The sequence below is a fragment of the Piliocolobus tephrosceles genome, chromosome 10 (assembly GCF_002776525.5).
Source record: "Piliocolobus tephrosceles isolate RC106 chromosome 10, ASM277652v3, whole genome shotgun sequence".
Lineage (NCBI taxonomy): Eukaryota > Metazoa > Chordata > Mammalia > Primates > Cercopithecidae > Piliocolobus > Piliocolobus tephrosceles.
The window spans coordinates 66,660,505-66,682,147 of NC_045443.1; the positions used below are offsets into that span (position 1 = coordinate 66,660,505).

Sequence of the window (21,643 nt, forward strand, 5' to 3'; positions counted from 1 at the left end):
TCCCCCTCGCGCTTCCCAGGTGAGGCGATGCCTCGCCCTGCTTCAGCTCTCGCTGGTCGGGCTGCAGCAGCTGACCAGCACCGATTGTCCGGCACTCCCGAGTGAGATGACCCCAGTACCTCAGTTGAAAATGCAGAAATCGCCGGTCTTCTGTGTCGCTCGCGCTGGGAGATGGAGACTCTAGTATTATTTAACTTTATACTTTTTCAGTAGTTGGCTCTTATAGAAAATGTCAAATGAAGATTTATTTAAAATATATGAGAAAGACAACTTGGTTGGAAGGTAACTTGTGATTTACTTCTGTTACCCAGTAACCTATTATACAGATCAAGCCGCTATAAAAAGAATGGTTGTTTCTAAAAGCAAAATGCCAAACTGAGTTTTCATTCCTAGAAATAGGGATTTCTAGGCAAGTAGAGGTAGTTTCATTGTTCTAAGAATTTTCAAACAGCACTCAAATTAGAGACATCTGTCTTGAAATGTTTTTATTGCCTATATCTGCATGAATGCCTCTAGAAGTCTGAATAATAAATTTAGGGAAGGACAGTTTTATGATGTAATTGTAAGAATTTTTTAATTATAAAAGTCAGATGTGCATATGGTTTTAAGAGAATATTTTTGAAATAAATGTGAGTCTTCTGTATTAGTTTTCTGGTACCACAAACTGTGGGATTAAAACAACAGAAATTGATTCCCACAGATCTGGAGGCTAGAAGTCCAAAATCAAGGTGTTGGCCATGTTTTTTCCAAAGCCTTTAGGGGAGCATCTTTCCTTGCTTCTTCCAGCCCCAGATGTTCCTTGGCTTTTGGCAACATATCTCTAATATCTTCCTCCATTGTCACATGGCCTTATCTTTCTCCCTGGTCTCTGTGTCTTCTTCTCTTAGAAGGACACCAGTCATTTTGGATTATGGTCCACCCTAATGACTTCATCGTAATTATACCTACAAAGACCCTATTTCCAAATAATGTCACATCCACAGGTACTGAGAATTAGGGCTTCATATCTTTTGCCTGCATTTGTAGTCCCAGTTACTTGGGAGGCTGAGGCAGGAGGATCATTTGAGCTCAGGAATTCAGGACCAGCCTGGGCAACATAGTAAGACCCCATCTCAAAAAAAAATTTACCTTTTGCAGGGAGGTCACATAATGTCTTCTTTATCCCATCTTTGACCTCTTTTCCAAGAAAACTACTTTTTAACAGGTACCTGTTTTCATTTCCTCTAGAAATTACTCACTCCCATGCATTTCATATATTTAAATCCCTAATGTTGGATTTCTCAACTTCAGATAGTGTCTTTCAGTGCGTGATGATTATAGATGATCCTTTTTCTTCCCCTTTCCAAGTTTCCTTTTTACATTTTGCTGAAGGAATTTTTTTCAGAAAGGATGCCTGAGAAATAAACTTTCAGAGCCATTGCCCATCTGAAATGTCTTTATTTTTTCTTCATACTTCATTGTTGGGGAGAAAAATTCTAGGTACTAAAGGTAGATATGCTTCTTGTCTATGACTGGAGAGAGAAGGGAAGGTCAAGAGGCCCAGCTACCCCATAGCGTTCTTAACTTTGACACTTGCCAACTCTGAGCTTGGAGCACTGCAGGGCTTCTGGGAGCTCTGGCTCCCACCTCTGAGGCAGTTTTCTTAAGTTTTCAAGTTGTGGTTTTTCTCTGTTATTGTTTATTATCCTTCTTGGTAGACTCATCTGCTTTCTGTCTGTTCCAGTAATTTGTTAAATTATTTGCTTTAAATAATTTGATATGTCATTCATGCTCTCTTATTTTGCAAATTGTCTGTCGTTACTGTTATTTTAGTAAAATTCTGTGCATTTCCCTCCTCCCCTTTCTACATTGTTAGTGCATCATCTAGAGCCTGGAAGATGTCCTTTAAGTAGGATATTTCTGCTTGCTGAGCCATGTCCAGGGAAATCTGACACTCTATTAATTGAGCTAAATTGTCTTTCTGGGGAGTTGATCATGCTTGTTTAAATTCAGTTGCAAGGAATTTTATATTTTCTGACTTTTTCAGTGTACCCTTCCTTGCTCCCTATTTCGTGACTTTTTTGGAGAATAGCATTCTCTTACAATTATGTTAACTAACTTTTTGAAAAATTATTTGAGGTCTCTGGTTTTCAGAACTTTAACATGAACTCTGATGTTTTCCCAACTAGATTTTATTTTGCTAAAATAATCACACATTGTGCTGCAAAGCTTTTCCCTTGATGTCTTACTATACCTGTTTTAAAGTATTTGAAGACACGTTGCTCTTCCCAAAGTGAATTATTACTGACCAACTTTTTATTTATTTATTATGTCATTTATGTAATAATCTTATAGATACCCAAAAAAATTATCTTGCCCTCACTGAACTTTTTCATTCCTTTTGAAAGTATCAAATCTTTTATTCCCCACAGTAAATTTGTAAACTCTAATCTTCAAAAGGAGTTGTCACAACCTACTTGTGTAAGTAAAATAATTCATCTTTTAGTGATTTCTCAGTTTAATTTCTATAACTTTATCTTGTGTTATTTTTATAGTTTCCTCTTTAGAGATTCTTCAACAGACTCTTCATTAGCCTCTAAAGAATATTCATGTTAGGTACATATGAATATATCTACTAGGAAAATAAAGGTACAGAAAATTTGGGTGATTTGCTGCAATCAGTTGCAGTTGCAACAAGATCATGAATTTGACATGTATATACTTACTTCAGTCTCTAATTCAGTTTAAAAAATGCCAGTGTCTTGTGATGATAAAAACCATTGCACAGATGTGACATCTGTTTTTATTTCACAGGTAACCCTGTATCATTTGCTAAAGCTGTTTCAATCAGATACCAATGCAATGCTGGGGAAAAAGACAGTGGTTTCAGAGTTCTATGATGAAATGGTAAGAATATTTTATAATGATAGTTTTAAAAGCATTTGAAGTTGGATAACTTTGAAGTTACTGGGTTTTTGTTCTTTCTATCCCATTAGATATTTCAAGACCCAACAGCAATGATGCAACAATTATTGACAACATCTCGTCAGCTAACATTAGGAGCCTATAAGCATGAAACAGAATGTAAGTGCCATGCATTCCTAATTCTGAAAAATAATGTATTCTGTAATGGTGTAAGGGTTGTATGATTAGTGCCTTTTAAACTTTAAAAAAATGATACAGGTAGGTTTTTTAGGTGTTAAAAAACAGTTTTTATTACAGTAGAACATGTAAGAAGGATGTTTTAAATTGTTCCTAAGTAGGCCTACTTTCAAGAAGGGTGAAAGACAGCCTCTCACATTCTCTGAAGTACTGTTTGTCTGTTTTATTCCCTAATTACATTTAAGTATAGTTTTCCATTAGTCTTGCTTAGCCTATCATTTTCTGTTGACTAGTCTTTACTAACAAAATCCGTGTGACAGACCTTGCAGAGCGTAATTATACTTTTATGTACTGTGAATTAGTTTATCTTGTATTTTTGCTGATGTCATTTTACATAGTTTTAGATTAATGCTCAAGTATTGACTACCTGAATGCCACATTGATAATCGGTCATGTTGTATTTTCTTTCTAAGCTGACATGGTCTCAGAATCCTGTACGCATTAATCCGTGCGTCTATTCTCAGTCATTTGTGATTGGCATTTAATATGAAACCTATTTGCCATCCCTGTGTTAACATTTATGTCACTGTTCAGTCATTTCTTTGATCATTCATTCATTACAATATATAATGAGTACCAGTTACATGCCAAGCATTGTTCTAGGTGCTAGGTGCTGAGGTTAGAGCAGTGTCCGAATCAGACAAAAAGCCCTATCCTCATGGGCCCTACATTCTAGTGGGAGGAAAACAGGTATTAAATAAACAGAACAAGGAAGTATAAGGTAGTGATTAGGTGCTACGGAGACAAAGTGGGGCAGGGAGCATCTTTGGTGGGAGGAAGTGATTGGAGTTTTAGATACTGATATCAAAATATCAGTCAGGAAATGCTTTCTGAGCATTTGGAGACCTAAAGGAGTAAAGGAGTGATCTAAGGGAAAGATGTTATATGTAGAGGGAGCAGTGAGGACAAAGGCCCTCGGGTAAGTGAATGGCTGAAAAACAGCAAGAAGTCCAGTGTGACTAGAGTAGAGTGAACAAGAGGACAAGGAGTGGGAGATGAGATCAGAGAGGTTAACAGGGGACTAGGTCATATAGGGACTTGTGGGTAACTATGAGGACTTCAGATTATTAAACTGAGATGTGAAGTCATTTTTGAGTTTTGAGCAAAGGAATGACATCAGATTTAACTTCTTTAAAATGTTTAATTTTGTGGGTATATAGTAGGTGTATATATTCACTGGGTACATGGGATATTTTGATACGGGCATACAATGTCTAAAAATTACATCCAGGAAATGAGATATCCATCACCTCAAGCATTTACTCTTTTTGTTACAAATAATCCAAATATACTCTTTTAGTTACTTTTAAATGTACAATTATATTATTATTGACTATAGTCATCCTGTTGTGCTATCAAATACTTAATCTTATTCATTCTTTATATTTTTTGTACCAATAGCCATCCTTCACCCACCTACCCACTACGCTTCCCAGCCTCTGGTAACCGTCATTCTACTCTGTTTTCTCTATCTCATGAGTTCAGTTTTTAAACTGTCTCTTTTAAAAGAGACAGAGCCTCGCTCTGTTGGCCAGGCTGGAGTGCAGTGGCACGATCTCGGCTCACTGCAACCTCTGTCTCCCAGGTTCAAGTGATTCTTCTGCCTCAGCCTCCCGAGTAGCTGGGATTACAGGCGTGTACCATCATGCCTGGCTAATTTTTTTTTTTTTTGTATTTTTAGTAGAGACAGGGTTTCACTATGTTGGCCAAGCTGGTCTCGAACTCTTGACCTCAGGTAATCCACCCACCTCAGCCTCCCAGAGTGCTGGGATTACAGGCATGAGCCACTGCGCCCAGCCTACTTGTTTTAATTTTTAGCTCCCACAAATAAATGAGAATATATGATGTTTATCTTTCTGTCCCTGGCTTACTTCACTTAACATAATGACTTTCAGTTCCATCCATGTTGTTTGGAATGATAGGATTTCATTCCTTTTTTATAGCTGAATAGTACTCTATTGTGTATATGTACCATATTTTCTTTATCCATTCATCTGTTGATGGACACTTGGGTTGCTTTCAAATCTTGGGTATTTTGAATAGTGCTGCAATAAACGCAAATATGGAAGTGCAGATATCTTTTTGATATACTGACTTATTTTCTTTTGGATATATACCTAACAGTGGGATTGCTGGATCATATAGCTCTATTTTTAGTTTTTTGAGGAACCTCCAAACTGTTGACCATATTGGTTTTACTAATTTACATTCCTACCAACAGTGTATAAGGGTTCCCTTTTCTCTGCATCCTTGCTATTTGTTATTGCCTGTTTTTTTGATAAAAGACATTTTAACAGGCATGAGATAACATCTCATTGTAGTTTTAATTTGCATTTTTCTGATGATCAGTGATGTTGAGAACCTTTTCATTTACCTGTTTGCCATTTGTATGTCATCTTTTGATAAATGTCTATTCGGATCTTTTTCCCATTTTAAAATCAGATTCTTAAGGAGTTGTTTGAGCTCTTTATATATTCTGATTATTAATTCTTTGACAGATGGGTAGTTTGCAGATATTTTCTCCCATTCTGTGTGTTGTCTCTTCACTTTGTTGATTGTTTCCTTTGTGGTGCAGAAGTTTTTTAACTTGATGTGATCCCGTTAATCTATTTTTGCCTTGGTTGCCTGTGTTTATAGGGTATTACATAAGAAATCTTCGCCTAGTCCAATGTCCTAGAGAGTTTCCCCAGTGTTTTCTTTAGTAGTTTAATAGTTTGAAATATTAGTCTTCATTTTAATTTGATTTTTGTATATGGCAAGAGATAGGAGTCTAGTTTCATTCTTCTACATATGGATATCCAGATTTCCTGGCACCATTTATTGAAGAGACCATTTTTTCTGCCAAGTGTATGTTCTTGGCACCTTTGTCAAAAATGAGTTCCCTGTAGGTGTGTGGATTTGTTTATTTGTTTCTGGGTTCTCTAGTCTGTTCCGTTGGCTTATGTGTCTCTTTTTCTGCAAGTACCATGCTGTTGTGGTTACTGTAGTTCTGTAATATAATTTGAAGTCAGGTGATTCCTCCAGTTTTATTCTTTTTGCTGAGGATAACTTTGGCTATTCTGGATCTTTTGTGGTTCCACATAAATTTTAGGGTTTTTTTTTCTATTTCTGTGGAGAATGTCATTTGTATTTTGATAGGGATTGCATTGAATCTGTAGATTGCTTTGGGAAGTATGGGCATTTTAACAGTATTGATTTTCCAGTTCATGAACATGGAATATCTTTCCTTTTTGTGTGTTCTCTTCCATTTCTTTCATTACTGTTTTATATTTCTCATTGTACATATCTTTCACTTCTTTGGTTAATTCCTAGTTATTTAATTTGTAACCTTGGTAAATGAGATTACTTTCTTGATTTCTTTTTCAGATCGTTCACTGTTGGCATATAGAGATGGTATTGATTGTTTTGTATGTTGATTTTGTATCCTGCAACTTCAGTGAATTTATCAACTCTAATAGCTTTTTTGGTGGAGCCTTTAGGTTTTTCCAAATATAATATCATCTACAGGCTGGGCTTGTGGCTCACGCCTATAATCCCAGCACTTTGGGATGCCAAGGCAGTCGGATCACCTGAGGTCAGGAGTTCAAGACCAGCCTGGCCAACATGGCAAAACCCTGTCTCTACTAAAACTACAAAAATTAGCCGAGCGTGGTGGCATGTGCCTGTAATCCCAGCTACTCGGGTGGCAGAGGCAGGAGAATTGCTTGAACCTGGGAGGCAGAGGTTGCAATGAGCCGAGATTGTGCCACTGCACTCCAGCCTAGGCAACAGAGTGAGACTATCTCAAAATAAATAAATAATAATAATATCATCTACAAACAAGGCTAATTTCACTTCTGCTGAATTTTATCAGATCCTTTTTCAGTATCAATTGAAATGATCATATAGTTTTTGTCCATCATTCTGTTGATATGATGTATCACATTGATTGATTTGTTTATGTTGAGCGGTCCTTGCATCCCTGGGATAAATCCTGCTTGGTCATGATGAATGATCTTTTTAAGGTGTTGTTGAATTCTTTTTGCTAGTGTTTTGTTATGGATTTTTGCATCAGTGTTCATCCAGAATATTGGCCTGTGGTTTTCTTTTTTTGATGTGCCTTTGGTTTTGGTATCAGGGTAATACTGGCTTCATAGAATGAGTTTGGAAGTATTATTTTCTCTGTTTTTTGGAATAGTTTGAGTAGGGTTGGTATTAGTTCTTCAAATGTTTGGTAAAATTCAACAGGGAAGTCATTGGGTCCTGGGCTTTTCTTTGACTTTTTACTACAGCTTCAATCTTGTTGCTTGTTATTGGTCTGTTCAGGTTTTGGGTTTCTTCATGATTCAATCTTGGTAGGTTGTATGTGTCTAGGAATTTATCCATGTCTTCTAGATTTTCCAATTTATTGGCATATAATTGCTCATAGTAACCACTAAAGATCCTTTGAGTTTCTGCACTATCAGTTTTAATGTCTCCTTTTTCATCCTTTATTTTATTTGAGTTTTCTCTCTTTTTTCTTAATCTGGCTAAAGATTTGTCAATTTTGTTTATCTTTTCAGAAAACCAACTTCTTGTTTCATTTTCTTCATTTCAATTTTATTTATCTTTGCTCTGATCTTTTTTCTTCTACTAACTTTGGGTTTGGTTTGCTCTTGCTTTTCTCATTCTTTACAATACATCGTTAGATTTTTTATTTGAAGTTTTTCCTCTATTTTGATATAGACATTAAAAGCTACACATTTCCCTCTGAGTACTGCTTCTGCTGAGTTGTGTTTCCATTATCTGTTTCAATAAATTTTTCAGTTTCCTCCTTCCTTCCTTTCTTTTCTTTTCTCTTTTCTTTTTCCTTTATCTCTCTCTTTCCTTTTTTTTTCTCTCTTTTTTTTCCTTTCCTTTCTTTCTTTTGAGCTGGGGATCTTGCTATGTTTACCAGGCTGGTCTTGAACTCCTGGCCTAAAGTGATCCTCCCATCTCAGCCTCCCAAAGTGCTGGGATTACAGGTGTGAGCCTCCAAACCTGACCCAATTTTTCAATTCTTAATCTCTTCATTGACCCACTGGTCATTCAGAAGCATATTGTTTAAATTCCATGTGTTTGTATAGTTTCCAGAATTCCTCGTTATTGATTTCTAATTTTATTCCATTATAGTCAGAGAAGATACTTCACATTACTTGTTTATTTGTTTTTGTTTTAAATGTTTTATGACTTGTTTTGTCACCTAACATATGGTCTTTATCCTTGAGAATGATCCATGAGCTCAGGAGAAGAATGTGTATTCTGTAGCCATTTGATGAAATGTTTTGTAAATACCTATTAGGTCCATTTGGCCTATTGTGCAGATTAAGTCCAATGGTATTTTTTGTTGATTTTCTGTCTGGATGATCTGTTCAATGCTGACAGTTGGATGTTGAAGACTCCAGGTATTATTGTATTAGGGTCTATCTCTCTTAAGCTCTAATAATATTTGCTTTATGTATCTGACCACTCCACTGTTGGGTGCATGTATGTTTACAATTGTTATAACCTCTTGCTGAATTGACTCCTTTATCGTTATATAATGACCCTGTCTCTTTTTATCGTTTTTGTTTTGCAAAATCTGTTTTGTCTGATGTCAGTATTGCTATTCCTGCTTTTTTTTGGTTTTGCATGCAATATTTTTTTTTTTTTTCATTTGCATGCAGTATCTTTTTCCATCCCTTTATTTTCAGTCTGTGTGTGTCTTTAGAGGCGAAGTGTGTTTCTTGGAGGCAGTACGTCATTGGGTCTTGTTTTTTCATCCATTCAGCCACTCTGTGTCTTTTGATTGGAGACTTTAGTCCATTTACATTCATTGATATTGATATTTACATTCATTAGTATTGGTGAGTAAGGACTTACACCATTTTATTTTTCTGATTGTTGGACAGTCTTCTCTTTCTTCTTTCCTTCCTTCCTGTTTTCCTTTTAGTGAAGGTGATTTTCTCTGGTGGTATATTTTAATTTCTTTTTATTTTCTGTGTTTCTTTTTTATGTTTCTAGGTTTGAGCTTACCATGAAGCTTGCAAATAATATCTTATAACCTGTTGTTTTAAACTGATGACAGCTTAACACTGATTGCATAAACAAGCAAGCAAAAAGAAAACAATGAACACTTTATATTTTAACTTCATCTCCCCACTTTTAACTTTTTGTTGTTTCTATCTTATTGCTATCTATGTCTTGAAAAATTGTAGTTATTATTTTCGATCTGTTCATCTTTTTATATTTCTACCTAAGACATGCATAGTTTACAAACTGCAATTACAATGTAATAATATTCTTTGTTTTTCTGTTTACTTACCAGTGAGTTTTGTATCTTCAGATGATTTCACATTACTTATTAACGTGCTTTTCTTTCAGATTGAAGAACTCTCTTCAGCATTTCTTGTAAGGCAGCTCTGGTGTTGATAAAATCTCTCAGCTTTTGTTTGGGAAAGTATTTTTCCATGTTCGAAGGCTATTTTTGCCAGATATACTATTCTAGGACAAAAGTCTTTTTTTCCTTCAGCACTTTAAATATATCATGCCGCGCTCTACTGGCCTGTAAGGTTTCCACTGAAAAGTCCACTGCCAGATGTATTAGAGCTCCATTGTATGTTATTTGTTTTTGTTTTTGTTTTTCTCTTGCTTTTAGGATCCTTTCTTTATCCTTGAGATTTATGAGTTTGATTATAAACTGCCTTGGGGTAGTCTTCTTTGTGTTAAATCTCCTTGGTGTTCTATAACCTTGTACTTGAATATTGATATTTTTTCCTGAGTTTGGGAAGTTCTCTATTATTATTCCTTTGAATAAACTTTCTACTCCTGTCTGTATCTCCTCTTTAAGGTCAATAACTCTTAGATTCTACCCCCACCCCACCTTTTTATTTTGAAACAGGGCCTGACTTTGTCACCCAGGCTGGAGTGCAGTGGCATGATCTTGGCTTGCTGCAACCTCCACCTCCTGGGCTCAAGCAGTCCTCTCACCTCAGCTTCCTGAGTAGCTGGGACCCACAGGCACATGCCACCACCACGCCCAGCTAATTTTTTTTTTTTTTTTGGAGATGGAGTTTTGCCATGTTGCCCAGGCTGGTCTCAAACTCCTGGGCTCAAGCAATCCTCCCTCCTTGGCCTCCCAAAATGCTGGGATTATAGGTGTGAGCTGCTGCACCTGGCCTAGATTTCCCCTTGTCTAGGTTATTTTCTAGATCTTGTAGATATGCTTCATTTTTTTTTGTCCCCTCTCACTGTGTATTTGCAAATAGCCTGTCTTCAAGCCCACTAATTCTTTGTTCTGCTTGATCAATTCTGCTATTAAGTGACTGATGCATTCTTCCCATATGTCAGTGGTGTTTTCAACTCCAGAATTTCTGCTCAATTATTTCCATTTATTTATTAAATTTATATGATAGGATTCTAAATTCTTTCTCTGTGTTATCTGGAATTTGTTTTGAGTTTCCTCAAAACAGCTATGTTGAGTTCTCTTTCTGAAAGGTCACATATCTCTGTCTGTTAGAGATTGGTCACTGATGCCTTATTTAGCTTGTTTGGTGAGGTCATGTTTTCCTGGATGGTCTTAATACTTGTTGAAATTCATCAATGTCTCGGCATTGCAGAGTTAGTTTTTTGTTGTAGTCTTTGCAATCTAGGCTTGTTTGTACCTGTCCTTGAGCAGGCTTTCCAGGTGTTTGAAGGAACTTACGTGTTGTGATCTAAACTTTTGGTCACTGCAGCCATATCTGCATTAAGGGATACCCCAAGGCCCAGTTAATGCTGTGGTTCTTGCAGATTTGTAGAGTACCACCTTGGTGGTCTTGGATAAGATCCAGAAGAATCCTCTGGATTAGCAGGCAGAGACTCTTGTTCTCGTCCCTTACTTTCTCCCAAACAAACGGAGTTTCTCTTTCTGTGCTGAACTGTCTGTACCTGAGGAGGGATGACACAAGCACCCCTATGGCCACCACCACTGTGACTGCCTTGGGTCAGACCTAAAGCCAGCACAGCACTGGGTCTTGCCCAAGGCCCACTGTAACTGCTGCCTGACCACCACCTATGTTTGCATGAGGCCCTGAGGCTCTATAATCAGCAGGTGATGAAGTCAACCAGGCTTGTGTCCATCCCTTAAGGGCACTGAGTTTCCCCGGGCCGCAGGTAGGTTCCGAGATTCTGTCCAGGAGCCAGGGCCTGGAGTTGGAAACCTTAGGAATAATCCTGATGCTCTGTTTTACTGTGGCCAAGCTGGCACCCAGGCTATAAGACAGCGTCCTTCCCATTCTTCCCTCCCCTTTTTCCAGGCAGGTGATTCTTTCCCTGTGTCCACCAACTACCACAGGCCCACAAGGAGTTCTGTCAGGGTACCACCAATGTTTACTTAAGGCCCAAGGGCTCTTCAGTCAGCTTGTGTTGAATACTGCCAGGCCTGGGACTTTCCCTTCAGGGCAGTGGGCTCCTCTCTGGCCAAGGTAGGTCCAGAGATGCCATCCACGGGCCAAGGCCTGGAATTGGGAAGTTGGTACCAAAGCTTGAGACAAAGTCCCCCAGTTGGTACCAAAGTAAGACAAAATCCCCTTTACTCTTTCCTCTGCTTTTCTCAAGTAAGAGAGGTCTCTCCTTGTCACCACAGCTGTGAATATGCTGGGTCACATCTGAAGCCAACATATTCTGTGTCTTGCCCAAGGCCCCCAGCATGTACTACATGGTTGCTGCTGCTGCTGTTTATTTAGGGCCCAAAGGCTCCTTAGTCAGCAGATGATGGATCCCGCCAGGACTAGTTCCTTCTTTTCAAGGCACTGGGTGCTCTTCTGGCCCAGGGTGTGTCTGGAAATGTCTGGGAGCTAAGGCCTGGGGCCTCACAACTCTGCCCAATGCCCTATCCTGCTGTGGCTGAGCTGCTATCCAAGTTGCAAGACAAAGTCGTCTTTTCACTTTCCTCTCCTCAAGTGGAAGGGAGAGGCTCTCTTTCCGAGCCATGAGCTGTGTTGCCTGGGGCTGGGGGAGGAGTGGTGCAAGCACCCTTAGCTGCCCCAGCTGGTGTCTCACTAAGCCAGGTGTCCCCCAAGTCTACTGGTGTCAAGCACAGCACTCGCCTTGCCTAAGAGTTGCAGTCCTTGTGGCCTAGATGGCCTTTCAAGTTTATTTAGGACCCCAGAGCATTTTATCCCAAGGGGGTGAGGCTTGAGGCTTGCCAAAACTCAAGTTTTGACCACAGGGATGGGCAGTTCTCTGGATAGGGCGTGTAAATACTCTTTCTGTGGGCGCTGGCTGAGTTCTGCCCAGTGTTGGGAGCACTGTATTTTAATGCAAAGTCCCCCAATCACTGTGCTCTCCGTCTCTTAAGTGCACAGATTCTCTCTTTGCACTGTGCAGCCGCTGCTGGGGGTGAGGGAGGGGTGGTGTTGGAAATTCAGTACTGTCTTTCCTATCCTCTTCGGCACCTCTTTCAGTGATATGAAGATAAAACCAGGTACTGTGATCATTCACCTGATTTTTCCTTCTTATCAAGGTGCTCTTTTGTGTAGATACGTGTCAAATTTGGTATTCCTGTTGGGAGGACGATTGGTGGAGGCTTCTGTTCCGCCATCTTGCTCCACTTTCTCCCCAAACTAACATCACCCTGGTTCTGCAAAGCAGATGTAATAGAAGGAGAAGTTGTAGTTTGGAGGCTGTCCCAATAATTCAGATTTGGTAGAATGGTGGCTTGGACCAGAGTGATAGCAATGGGAGAAGACATTAGATTTTGGACCTGTTTTGAAAATAGGTACAGTAGGATTTGCTGATCCTTTGAATAATTTGGAGAAAGGTATTGGAGAAAGACAAGCAAAGGATGACTTACATGGTTTTGGGCCTGAGGAACTCCAAAAAAGTCATTGCTTTTTACACAGATGTTTTTGCGATTCAGAGTACAGCTTTGGCTGGCCAGGTGTGATGGCTCATGACTATAATCGCAGCACTTTATGGGGGCCAGCGTGAGAGGATTGCCTGAGCCCAGGACTTCAAGACTAGCCTGAGCAATGTAGCGAAACCCCATCTCTACAAAAATTTTTTTAAAAATTTTCTGAGTGTGGTGGCACATTCCTGTAGTACCAGCTACTCAGGAGGCTGAGGTGGGAGGATTACTTGAGCCCAGGAGGGCAAGGCTTTAATGAGCTGTTATCATGCCACTGCACGCCAGACTGAGCAATACAGCAAGATTCTGTCTCAAAAAAAAAAGTGCAAGTTTGGACATGATGGGAGTGCGATGCCTGTAAGACATGTAAGTTGAGATGTTGAGAAGGATTGTTGCACACTGGCATTCAAAGAGAGGAGAGGTCTAGGCTGGAGACATAAATTTGAAAGTTAATAGAATTGTAAATCATGAGACCAAATGGTATCATCAAAGGAGTAAGTGAAGATAGAAAAGAGGTCCAAAGACTGAGAGACATAGGCACTCCAAAATTTAAAAATTGAGGAGATAACCAGCAAAGGGAATGAAGAACAAACAGCAAATATGGAGGGAGAAAAACTAGGTGCATGTAATGTCCTCAAAGCCGAATGAGAAAAGTGTATCAAGAACTAGAGAGTGTCTAATACTGCTGGTAGGTCAATTAAGATGAGGGCCCAGTAATTGGATAGAGTAAGATGGAGCTCCTTGATGATCTTAACAGGAGCAGTGTAAGGAGAATAATAAGGTCAGAAGATCAATTGAAGTGGATAAGAGAATATCAGATGAGATAAATTGGAGACAGACACTGTAGACAACTCTGTCTTGAAGCCTGGCTGTAAAGGGGAGCAGTAGTCTTTGAAGCAGTAGCAGAAGCAAGATATGGGATCAAGAGGGTATTGTTTTCAGGGGGAAATAAACTAGTATATTTGTAGGCTGAAAGGGAGTGATCCAATAAAGGAAGAGGTGGAGGAATGGTAATGAAGTGGGGAGGGAATTGCTGTTTAACAATTAGTGGTTATAGCAGTTGTTTTGTTTATATTTTCATAAAACACTTGGTTAGGACTTAAAAGATCTGGGTACTAATTATAATTTTGCAACTTGGGTAGTCATTGAAAATTTGTATGCCTTAATTTCTATATCTGCAACAAATGTTATGAACATAAAACAGTTAAGTATATGATCACTTTGAAAAGGTAAAAAGCACTACTGTGTGCTTCATTATTGATCACTTTCTTCTTTCTCTCATACCATGAAATGTGCCCATTCATGGTGGAAAATTCTTTCAAAATTCAAGTGCTCACATTTTTCTGTTTTTGACAAAACTATTATTTATTTATGTATAACAAGTAGGTATAAATAATGTATTTTGTGAAAAGGCTGTAAATCTGTTTCTATGTGTTAAATCTTATGTATGGAGCTGTATAACCTTGGCAAGTTTTTATCAATAAGTTACATTTTCTGTGCGATCTTTAGTTCATTTTCTTAACAGTACCAAATCAATAAGGGAGAAAAGTCTAATTCCATAAATGGTGTTGGCATAATTGGTCAGCTTTTGGGAGGAAAACTTAATTTTGATCATCACTTTATAGTACTTACCAAAACAAATTCCAGTTTCGTTAAAGATATTTAAATGTTTTTTGAAAATCAGTCAGCCTGTTTTTCGAAAAATTAGATTACTGGCTATCCTGGCTAGGGAGGACTTTCTAAATTTAAAGTGTGAGAAAAATCACATTAAAAGAAGGATAGACTTTATTAAATATATTTAATTTCTACATTTCAAAAAGGCAAAGAAGAAAAGTTTGCAGAAAATATGGCAAAGAATTAATTTTTTTAATGCTAAAATTGATAAATAGAAAAACATGTTAAACCTCAGTAGATAAATGGGCGGAAGATATGGACAGACAGACAGAATAAGAGAGCACCAGTAAATAAAATGATAAAATATTTGGCCCTGCTAATAACTTTAAGAATGCAAACCAAACAGTAATGAATGACTACATTTGTCCTATCAAATTAGCAAAAGGATTTTTTTTTCCCCTAGAGACAGGGTCTCACTCTGTCACTCAGGCTGGGTTGCAGTGGCGTGATCATAGCTCACTGCAGCCTCAAACTTGTGGGCTCACATGATCCTCCTGCCTTGGCTCCCCAAGCAGTAGCTAGGACTACAGTTATGTGTCACCACGTCTGGCAATTTTTTTTTTTTTTTTTTTTTTTTTTTTGTAGAGGCAGGGTTCTCCCACCTCAGCCTCCCAAAGTACTGACATTACAGGCATGAATCACCGTGCCAGCCAGGAATTTTTAATAGTTGTACCGATTAAGAATATGGTAAACTTTGCATTCTCATGAATTGTTTTGTGAGTATAAATTTAGCTTTTTAGGAAAGCTATCTGGGAATATTGATCAAAGGTCTAAAAAATGTATATATAGTTTTAACAATTTGAGGGCATATGATAGTCAATACTTAGTAATAATAAAATATCAGACTTAGTGCTTACTATTTGTACTCTTCTGAGTCTGTACATATATAAACTCAATTCTATAACAACTTTATTAGGTAATATTTAGAAAAGGAAACTAAGGTACAAGGAGGTTAAGAAACTTGCCCAGGGTCACACAGCTAGTTAGTAGTAGAATCAGAACTTGATCCCCGGCAGTCCTCAGAACTTAGGCTCCAAAAATTTAATAGTATTTTTATATAGAGAATATTTATTATGGAGTATATTAGAAGTTTATTTAAGCACTAATGATCCAGCTTTTTAGTTGCTTCTTCAAGAAGTAATAAAAATGATAGTGAACACTTACTGAGAGTTTACTATGTACCTGTCAAGCACTTTCCCTTTCTTAACTTGTTGAATACTCTAAATAATCCTAGGAGGGAGATACTATGACTAGCACCATTTTGTAGGTAAAGACTCTAGAAAGATTTGATAACTTGCCCAAAATTACCCAGTAGAGCCTGCATTTTAAACCCCAAATCTGTCCGCTTAACTAATAAGTTGTAAAAAGCCTGATAGTCTGTCTCCTAACCAGTAATTTGAACTGACTTTATAATAGTAATTCTTTGGATTTGTTTTCTCGAAATTGAGACTTCTTTGAGAAATTAAAAACAGAAACTTTTCTTTTTTTGTGTAAGCATTTAACACATAGGAAGCAGAACACTGGAACGAGCTAAAAGAAGTTTTAAAATGTTTTCCCCCAGGATCTCATTGCTAACTAACTCATGTCTTCTTCCAAACATCTAGTGCCCTTTGCAGTCTTACAAGTTGTCAAAAAATAAAAAGTATCATGAATCATACAACATAAATCTATGTTACATCTGCAGTGAATGCCGTCCTTCTGACAATTGAGTTAATCAGGTCTCCCTGGCTAGTTTTAAAACTACCGCTTATAGCTATACAGGACTCCTTGTTTTTATGCTGCTTCCTGGGCCTGTATGCCCGCTTCATTTACCTAACTCCTTTCTCATTGTTTAAAATTTAGTTTAGATGTTACTACTACCAAGAAGCCCCCCTTCATAAAACTCACCCTTTCTACTTGATTTGAATCCAATCTACTCTTGTCGTTCCCTATGATTACCTCATGACATTAGTGCATTTTTTTCTTACCTGTTTCCTGTCTCTGTACCCCAGCATCTAACAAAGCTCATATCATTCAGTGTGTTTTTTAAATTGATGTGGGGAGAGAGGGTACAGGGGAATACAAATTTCTGTGTAGTAAAAAGCACTGGGAACAAACTCTAAAGACTGACAAGCCATAGAAAATGTACTCATGTCACACATGACTAGTTTCTTAACATACAGTAGTCCCCCTTTATCTGGAGAGGACACGTTCCAAGAACACCAGTGGATGTCTGAAACTGCAGATAGTACCAAGCCCTATATACTGTTTTTTCCTATGCATATGTACCTATGATAAAGTTTAATTTATAAATTAGGCACAATAAAAGATTAACAATGATAATTAATAAAATAGAAGAATTATGACAATGAACTCTAATAAAAGTTATGTAAATGTGTGCTCTTCCCCCACCCCACCCCCCCAGAAAATCTTATTCTACTGTACTCACCTGTTTTCAGACCGCTGTTGACAGTGGGTAACTGTAAGCATGGAAAATGAAACCATGGATGAGGGGGTGCTACTGTATAAAGCTGTATATAGCTCTTATGAATCAATAAGAAAGGCCAACAACCCAATAGGAAAATGAGCAAAGGGAAAACAGATCATTTGTAGAAAGGGAGAAATGTCTCAAATATTATAACAAAGATGAGTCAGCCCCAGTAGTAATAAGATGAATGCAAATTAAGACTATACTGAAATACTGTTTTTAACCTTTCAGGTTAGGTAAGACCAAAAAGTTGATGCAGTAGGGAAACAGACACAATGCTAATGGGATTATAAATTGGTAGATCCTTTTGAGTTGCTTGACATTCTTCTAGATTACAAGTACATATATATTCTTTTCCAGGAATTTATCCTACAAATATACTAAAATGATTATTCACAGCATACACATTATTGCATTGTTTGTAAAAGAAAAAAATGGAGATACTCTGAATGTACATCAATAGGGGGCAGACTAAATGAATTTTGTATATCCATTCAATTAGGTCCTCTGTAGTCATTAAAAAGAATGAGACAGCTCTGTGTTACAGGATGAGCTTCCAAGTATAATGTTAAGTGAAACAGCAAGGTGCAAAACAGTGTGTATAGAATCATACCACTTGTGTTGGGAAGAAGAAGAAACTGCACTTGGGTATATGCTTTGTATAATAGCAGACTATTTCTGGGAAGATATCAGAGAACCCAACAGTGATTATCTCTGGGAAGAAGCACTGATTGATCGTGGCAGGCTGGGGAACAAGTGTAGTAGAAGGGCATATTTTTTCACTATGTACTGTTTTTAACCTTTTAATTTGTAATCTTGTATGTACTACCTATGTATAAATATAATTTTTAAGAGAATGAAAAGAATTACGAAGTAAAATATGAATTGTTTTGGCAGTCACAAAAAGCAAGTCGCCAGCAATGAGCAAAATAAGGAAAGAATTCATTAATATTTATTGCATGTTTTTTATGTGTTAGATGCTTTACATATAATTACTTCATGTAATCCTCGTAAATCCTCTGAGAAATACCTAGTTTTAACTGTATCATATAGACAAAGAGATTGATGGAGACTTAGAAATGTCAGTATTCAGCTAATAAGGGAGCAAGGGTTTATTTGAACTCAGGTCTTTTCTGATTCCATAGTTGGGTTTTTTTCCCACCAAACCATCTGGCTTCCATTAGTGACCATCTTATATTAGTGAAAATATAAGTATACTTTAATAGTGAGCAGCAGCAGTTACCAAAAATGTCCACAAGATGGAAATGTTAGACACAAGAAGATATTTTTCTCTGTAAAACATCATGCTGCATATCCAAGTGGCATATTTAAATAGATGTATCCTGTTTTGCAGTAATGTTTCTTTAGTACTTTGTCCTGGATAGTTTCAAATATCATTTAATGTTTCTCTGTTCTCATAACAATAGTTGATAGGGCTTTTTCTGTACCAGGCAGTATTCTGGGTACTTTGCATAAATTAATTCATTAAGTCTTCTTAACAGGTTGGGTGTGGTGGCTCACACGTGTAATCCCAGCTGCTTGGGAGGCTGAGGTGGGAGGATCACTTGAACCCAGGAGTCAGAGTTTGCCGTGAGCCAAGATCACACCACTGCATTCCAGCCTGGGTGACAGAGTAAGATCCTGTCTCAAAAATTTTCTCAACAAATAATATTACGAAGTATTTTCCATTATCATTTCTGTTTCATAAGTAAGGAACATAGGTGAAATAGCTTACAGTGTCACAACTTGTAAGTTGCAGAGCTGGGATTCAGCTTTTAGCAGTTATTGCTACCTATTTGAAAAAAAAAAAAGGTATTGGCTTGTTTTGATAGTGTGATTTTGTTTATAAAGTTTCACCTGGGCCGGGCACATTGGCTCACACCTGTAACCCCGCACTTTGGAAGGCCAAGGAGGGTGGATCGCCTGAACTCAGGAGTTCACAATCAGCCTGGGCAACATGGTGAAACGCCGTCTCTACTGAAATACAAAAAATTAGCTGGGCGTGGCAGCATGCACCTGAAGTCCCAACTACTCGGGAGTCTGAGGCAGGATAATTGCTTGAACCTTGGAGGCAGAGGTTGCAGTGAGCCGACATCGTGCCACTGCACTCCAGCCTGGGTGACAGCAAGACTTCATCACAAAAAAAAAAAAAAAAGTTTTACCTGTATATAAATTTAAGAATACGTGTAGTTAGCGCTCCTCCCCTCCCCCCCCGCCACCTCCTTTAAGACAGACTCTCACTCTGTCACCCAGACTGGAGTGCACTAGCAACATCTTAGCTCACTGCAACCTCTGCCTCCCAAGTTCAAGTGATTCTCATGCCTCAGCCACCAGAGTAGCTGGGATTACAGGTGTGCACCACCACGCCCTGCTAATTTTGTATTTTTGGTAAAGACAAGATTTTGCCATGTTGGCCAGATTGGTCTCGAACTCCTGGCCTCAAGTGATCCACCTGCCTTAGCCTCCCAAAGTGCTAGGATTACAGGCATAAGCCACTGCACCCAGTCACCTCTTATTAGCTGATATATCTTGGGTTTGTGTGCCCCCTTATTTCAATCTTAGTATGTGTATGGAAAAAAGGACATTATGTCTTAAAAGTTTAACTGTGAGTTGGTGATCAGAATTTTTTTTTTTTTTTTTTTTTTTTGAGACAGTGTCTTGCTCAGTCGCCCAGTCTGGAGTGCAGTGGCGCGATCTTGGCTCACTGCAAGCTCCGCCTCCTGGGTTCCCGCCATTCTCCTGCCTCAGCCTCCCAAGTAGCTGGGACTACAGGCACCTGCCGCCACGCCTGACTAATTTTTTGCATTTTTAGTAGAGACGGGGTTTCACTGTGTTAGCCAGGATGGTCTCGATCTCCTGACCTCGTGATCCGCCTGCCTCAGCTTCCCAAAGTGCTGGGATTACAGGCGTGAGCCACTGCGCCCGGCCCAGAATTTCATTTTTAGTTGTAGTAAACATCTTAGATCCGCTCTTGGGAATTCAGACATTCTTCCCCTTCCCCAACCTGCACCCATATTTAATGTTGTAATTCTTAAGTTATCCACATTTCATCATGGAAACATTGTCGCCAGGAAATGCCATATTTATTACCCTATCATATATCTTAAACATGTGAGAAAAATACTTTAGTCAAATATTTGTTTTCTTTAGTTGCAGAGCTTGAAGTGAAAACCAGAGAAAAATTAGAAGCTGCTAAGAAAAAAACAAGCTTTGAGATTGCAGAGCTTAAGGAGAGATTAAAAGCAAGTCGTGAAACTATAAATTGTTTAAAAAATGAAATCAGAAAACTTGAAGAAGATGACCAAGCAAAAGACATATAAACAGTTCTCATGAGAACTTGGTAGTAAGCTAAACTGAAAATAAGGTGGGCTTCACTGGAGAAATGGACTTACTGCAAATGCTATGACGTTTCTTAGAGGAACTTCATATATAGCTGTTGACCATGAATTTCTCAGCAATAGGAATTTGTACTGTTTAAGCAATCTTTAATGGAAAGTACATGTGTAAGAATGGATGCATATAGACATTTTACCAACCCATTTTAAGGAAATTCTATGATATTAAGTGCAATTTTAAAAAATGTTTATTGTAGTGTATGTATAGCTTATTACCCTTTTGACAGGCATCAGCATTTCATTATAAAGTATTACTTGTACAAATTTTGTACTTCTCTAGTAGTTAGAATTAGTGATAAACTTAATGTATATATTTAATTTCTTCAGGTTCTTACCTGCCCCCATCCTATCTTTTTTGTATATGATGTGTCCAGTAAGTAGTCAATAAATATAGTTTATTGATCCTATTTCTCCCTCCTGATGTGTTTCTTCCTCTTTGAAGACTTTCTGGAACACCCTCAATACAATTAAAGTATCTTTATAGTATTGTGACCTCACATCTCTTATTGGCACTCATTGTCACATATAGAAGCTCTTTGGTGGTAAAGATTATATCATAAGTTTTCTTCTGCCTATCACAGTGTCATTATTCTTCACATACAAATGTATTAATTATTAGGGGCCAGGCACGGTGGCTCACGCCTGTAATACCAGCACTTTGGGAGTCCAAGGTGGGCGGATCACCTGAGGTCAGGAGTTCGGGACCAGCCTGGCCAACATGGTAAAACCCCATCTCTACTAAAAATACAAAAATTAGCGGGGCTTGGTGGTACATGCCTGTAATCCCAACTACTTGGGAGGCTGAGGCAGGAGAATTGCTTGAACCCAGGAGGCAGAGGTTGCAATGAGCCGAGATTGCGCCTCTGCACTCTAGCCTGGGCAGCAGAATGAGACTTCATCTCAAAAAAAAAAAAAAAAAAATTTAAATATTTCATAGAGACATATGGGAAGCAGCTGCAGCTGTGCATTAGCTTCATGCACTACTCCCACCCTCTCCTCTTTAGCCTCTTCTGTTCAAATCCACACAGCAAGTCCTCTACTTTTGGATTCATCTACTTTTAACATTCATTAATACCTAATCTTTAAAGGTATGTTGGCTGA

At 38.2% G+C, this 21,643-nt stretch overlaps 1 protein-coding gene across 1 annotated transcript in view; it reads left to right on the forward strand.

Moving 5' to 3' along the window:
• YEATS4 (YEATS domain containing 4) overlaps positions 1–20,949 on the forward strand; it is a 34,861-nt gene extending 13,912 nt beyond the window's left edge. The window contains exons 5-7 of the mRNA XM_023226553.1: positions 2,794–2,886; positions 2,976–3,063; positions 20,298–20,949. Of these exons, the coding sequence (XP_023082321.1) occupies positions 2,794–2,886; positions 2,976–3,063; positions 20,298–20,467 (351 nt within the window). The 3' untranslated portion in view covers positions 20,468–20,949. The remainder of the gene's footprint in view (positions 1–2,793; positions 2,887–2,975; positions 3,064–20,297) is intronic.
• Positions 20,950–21,643: the final 694 nt, after the last annotated feature.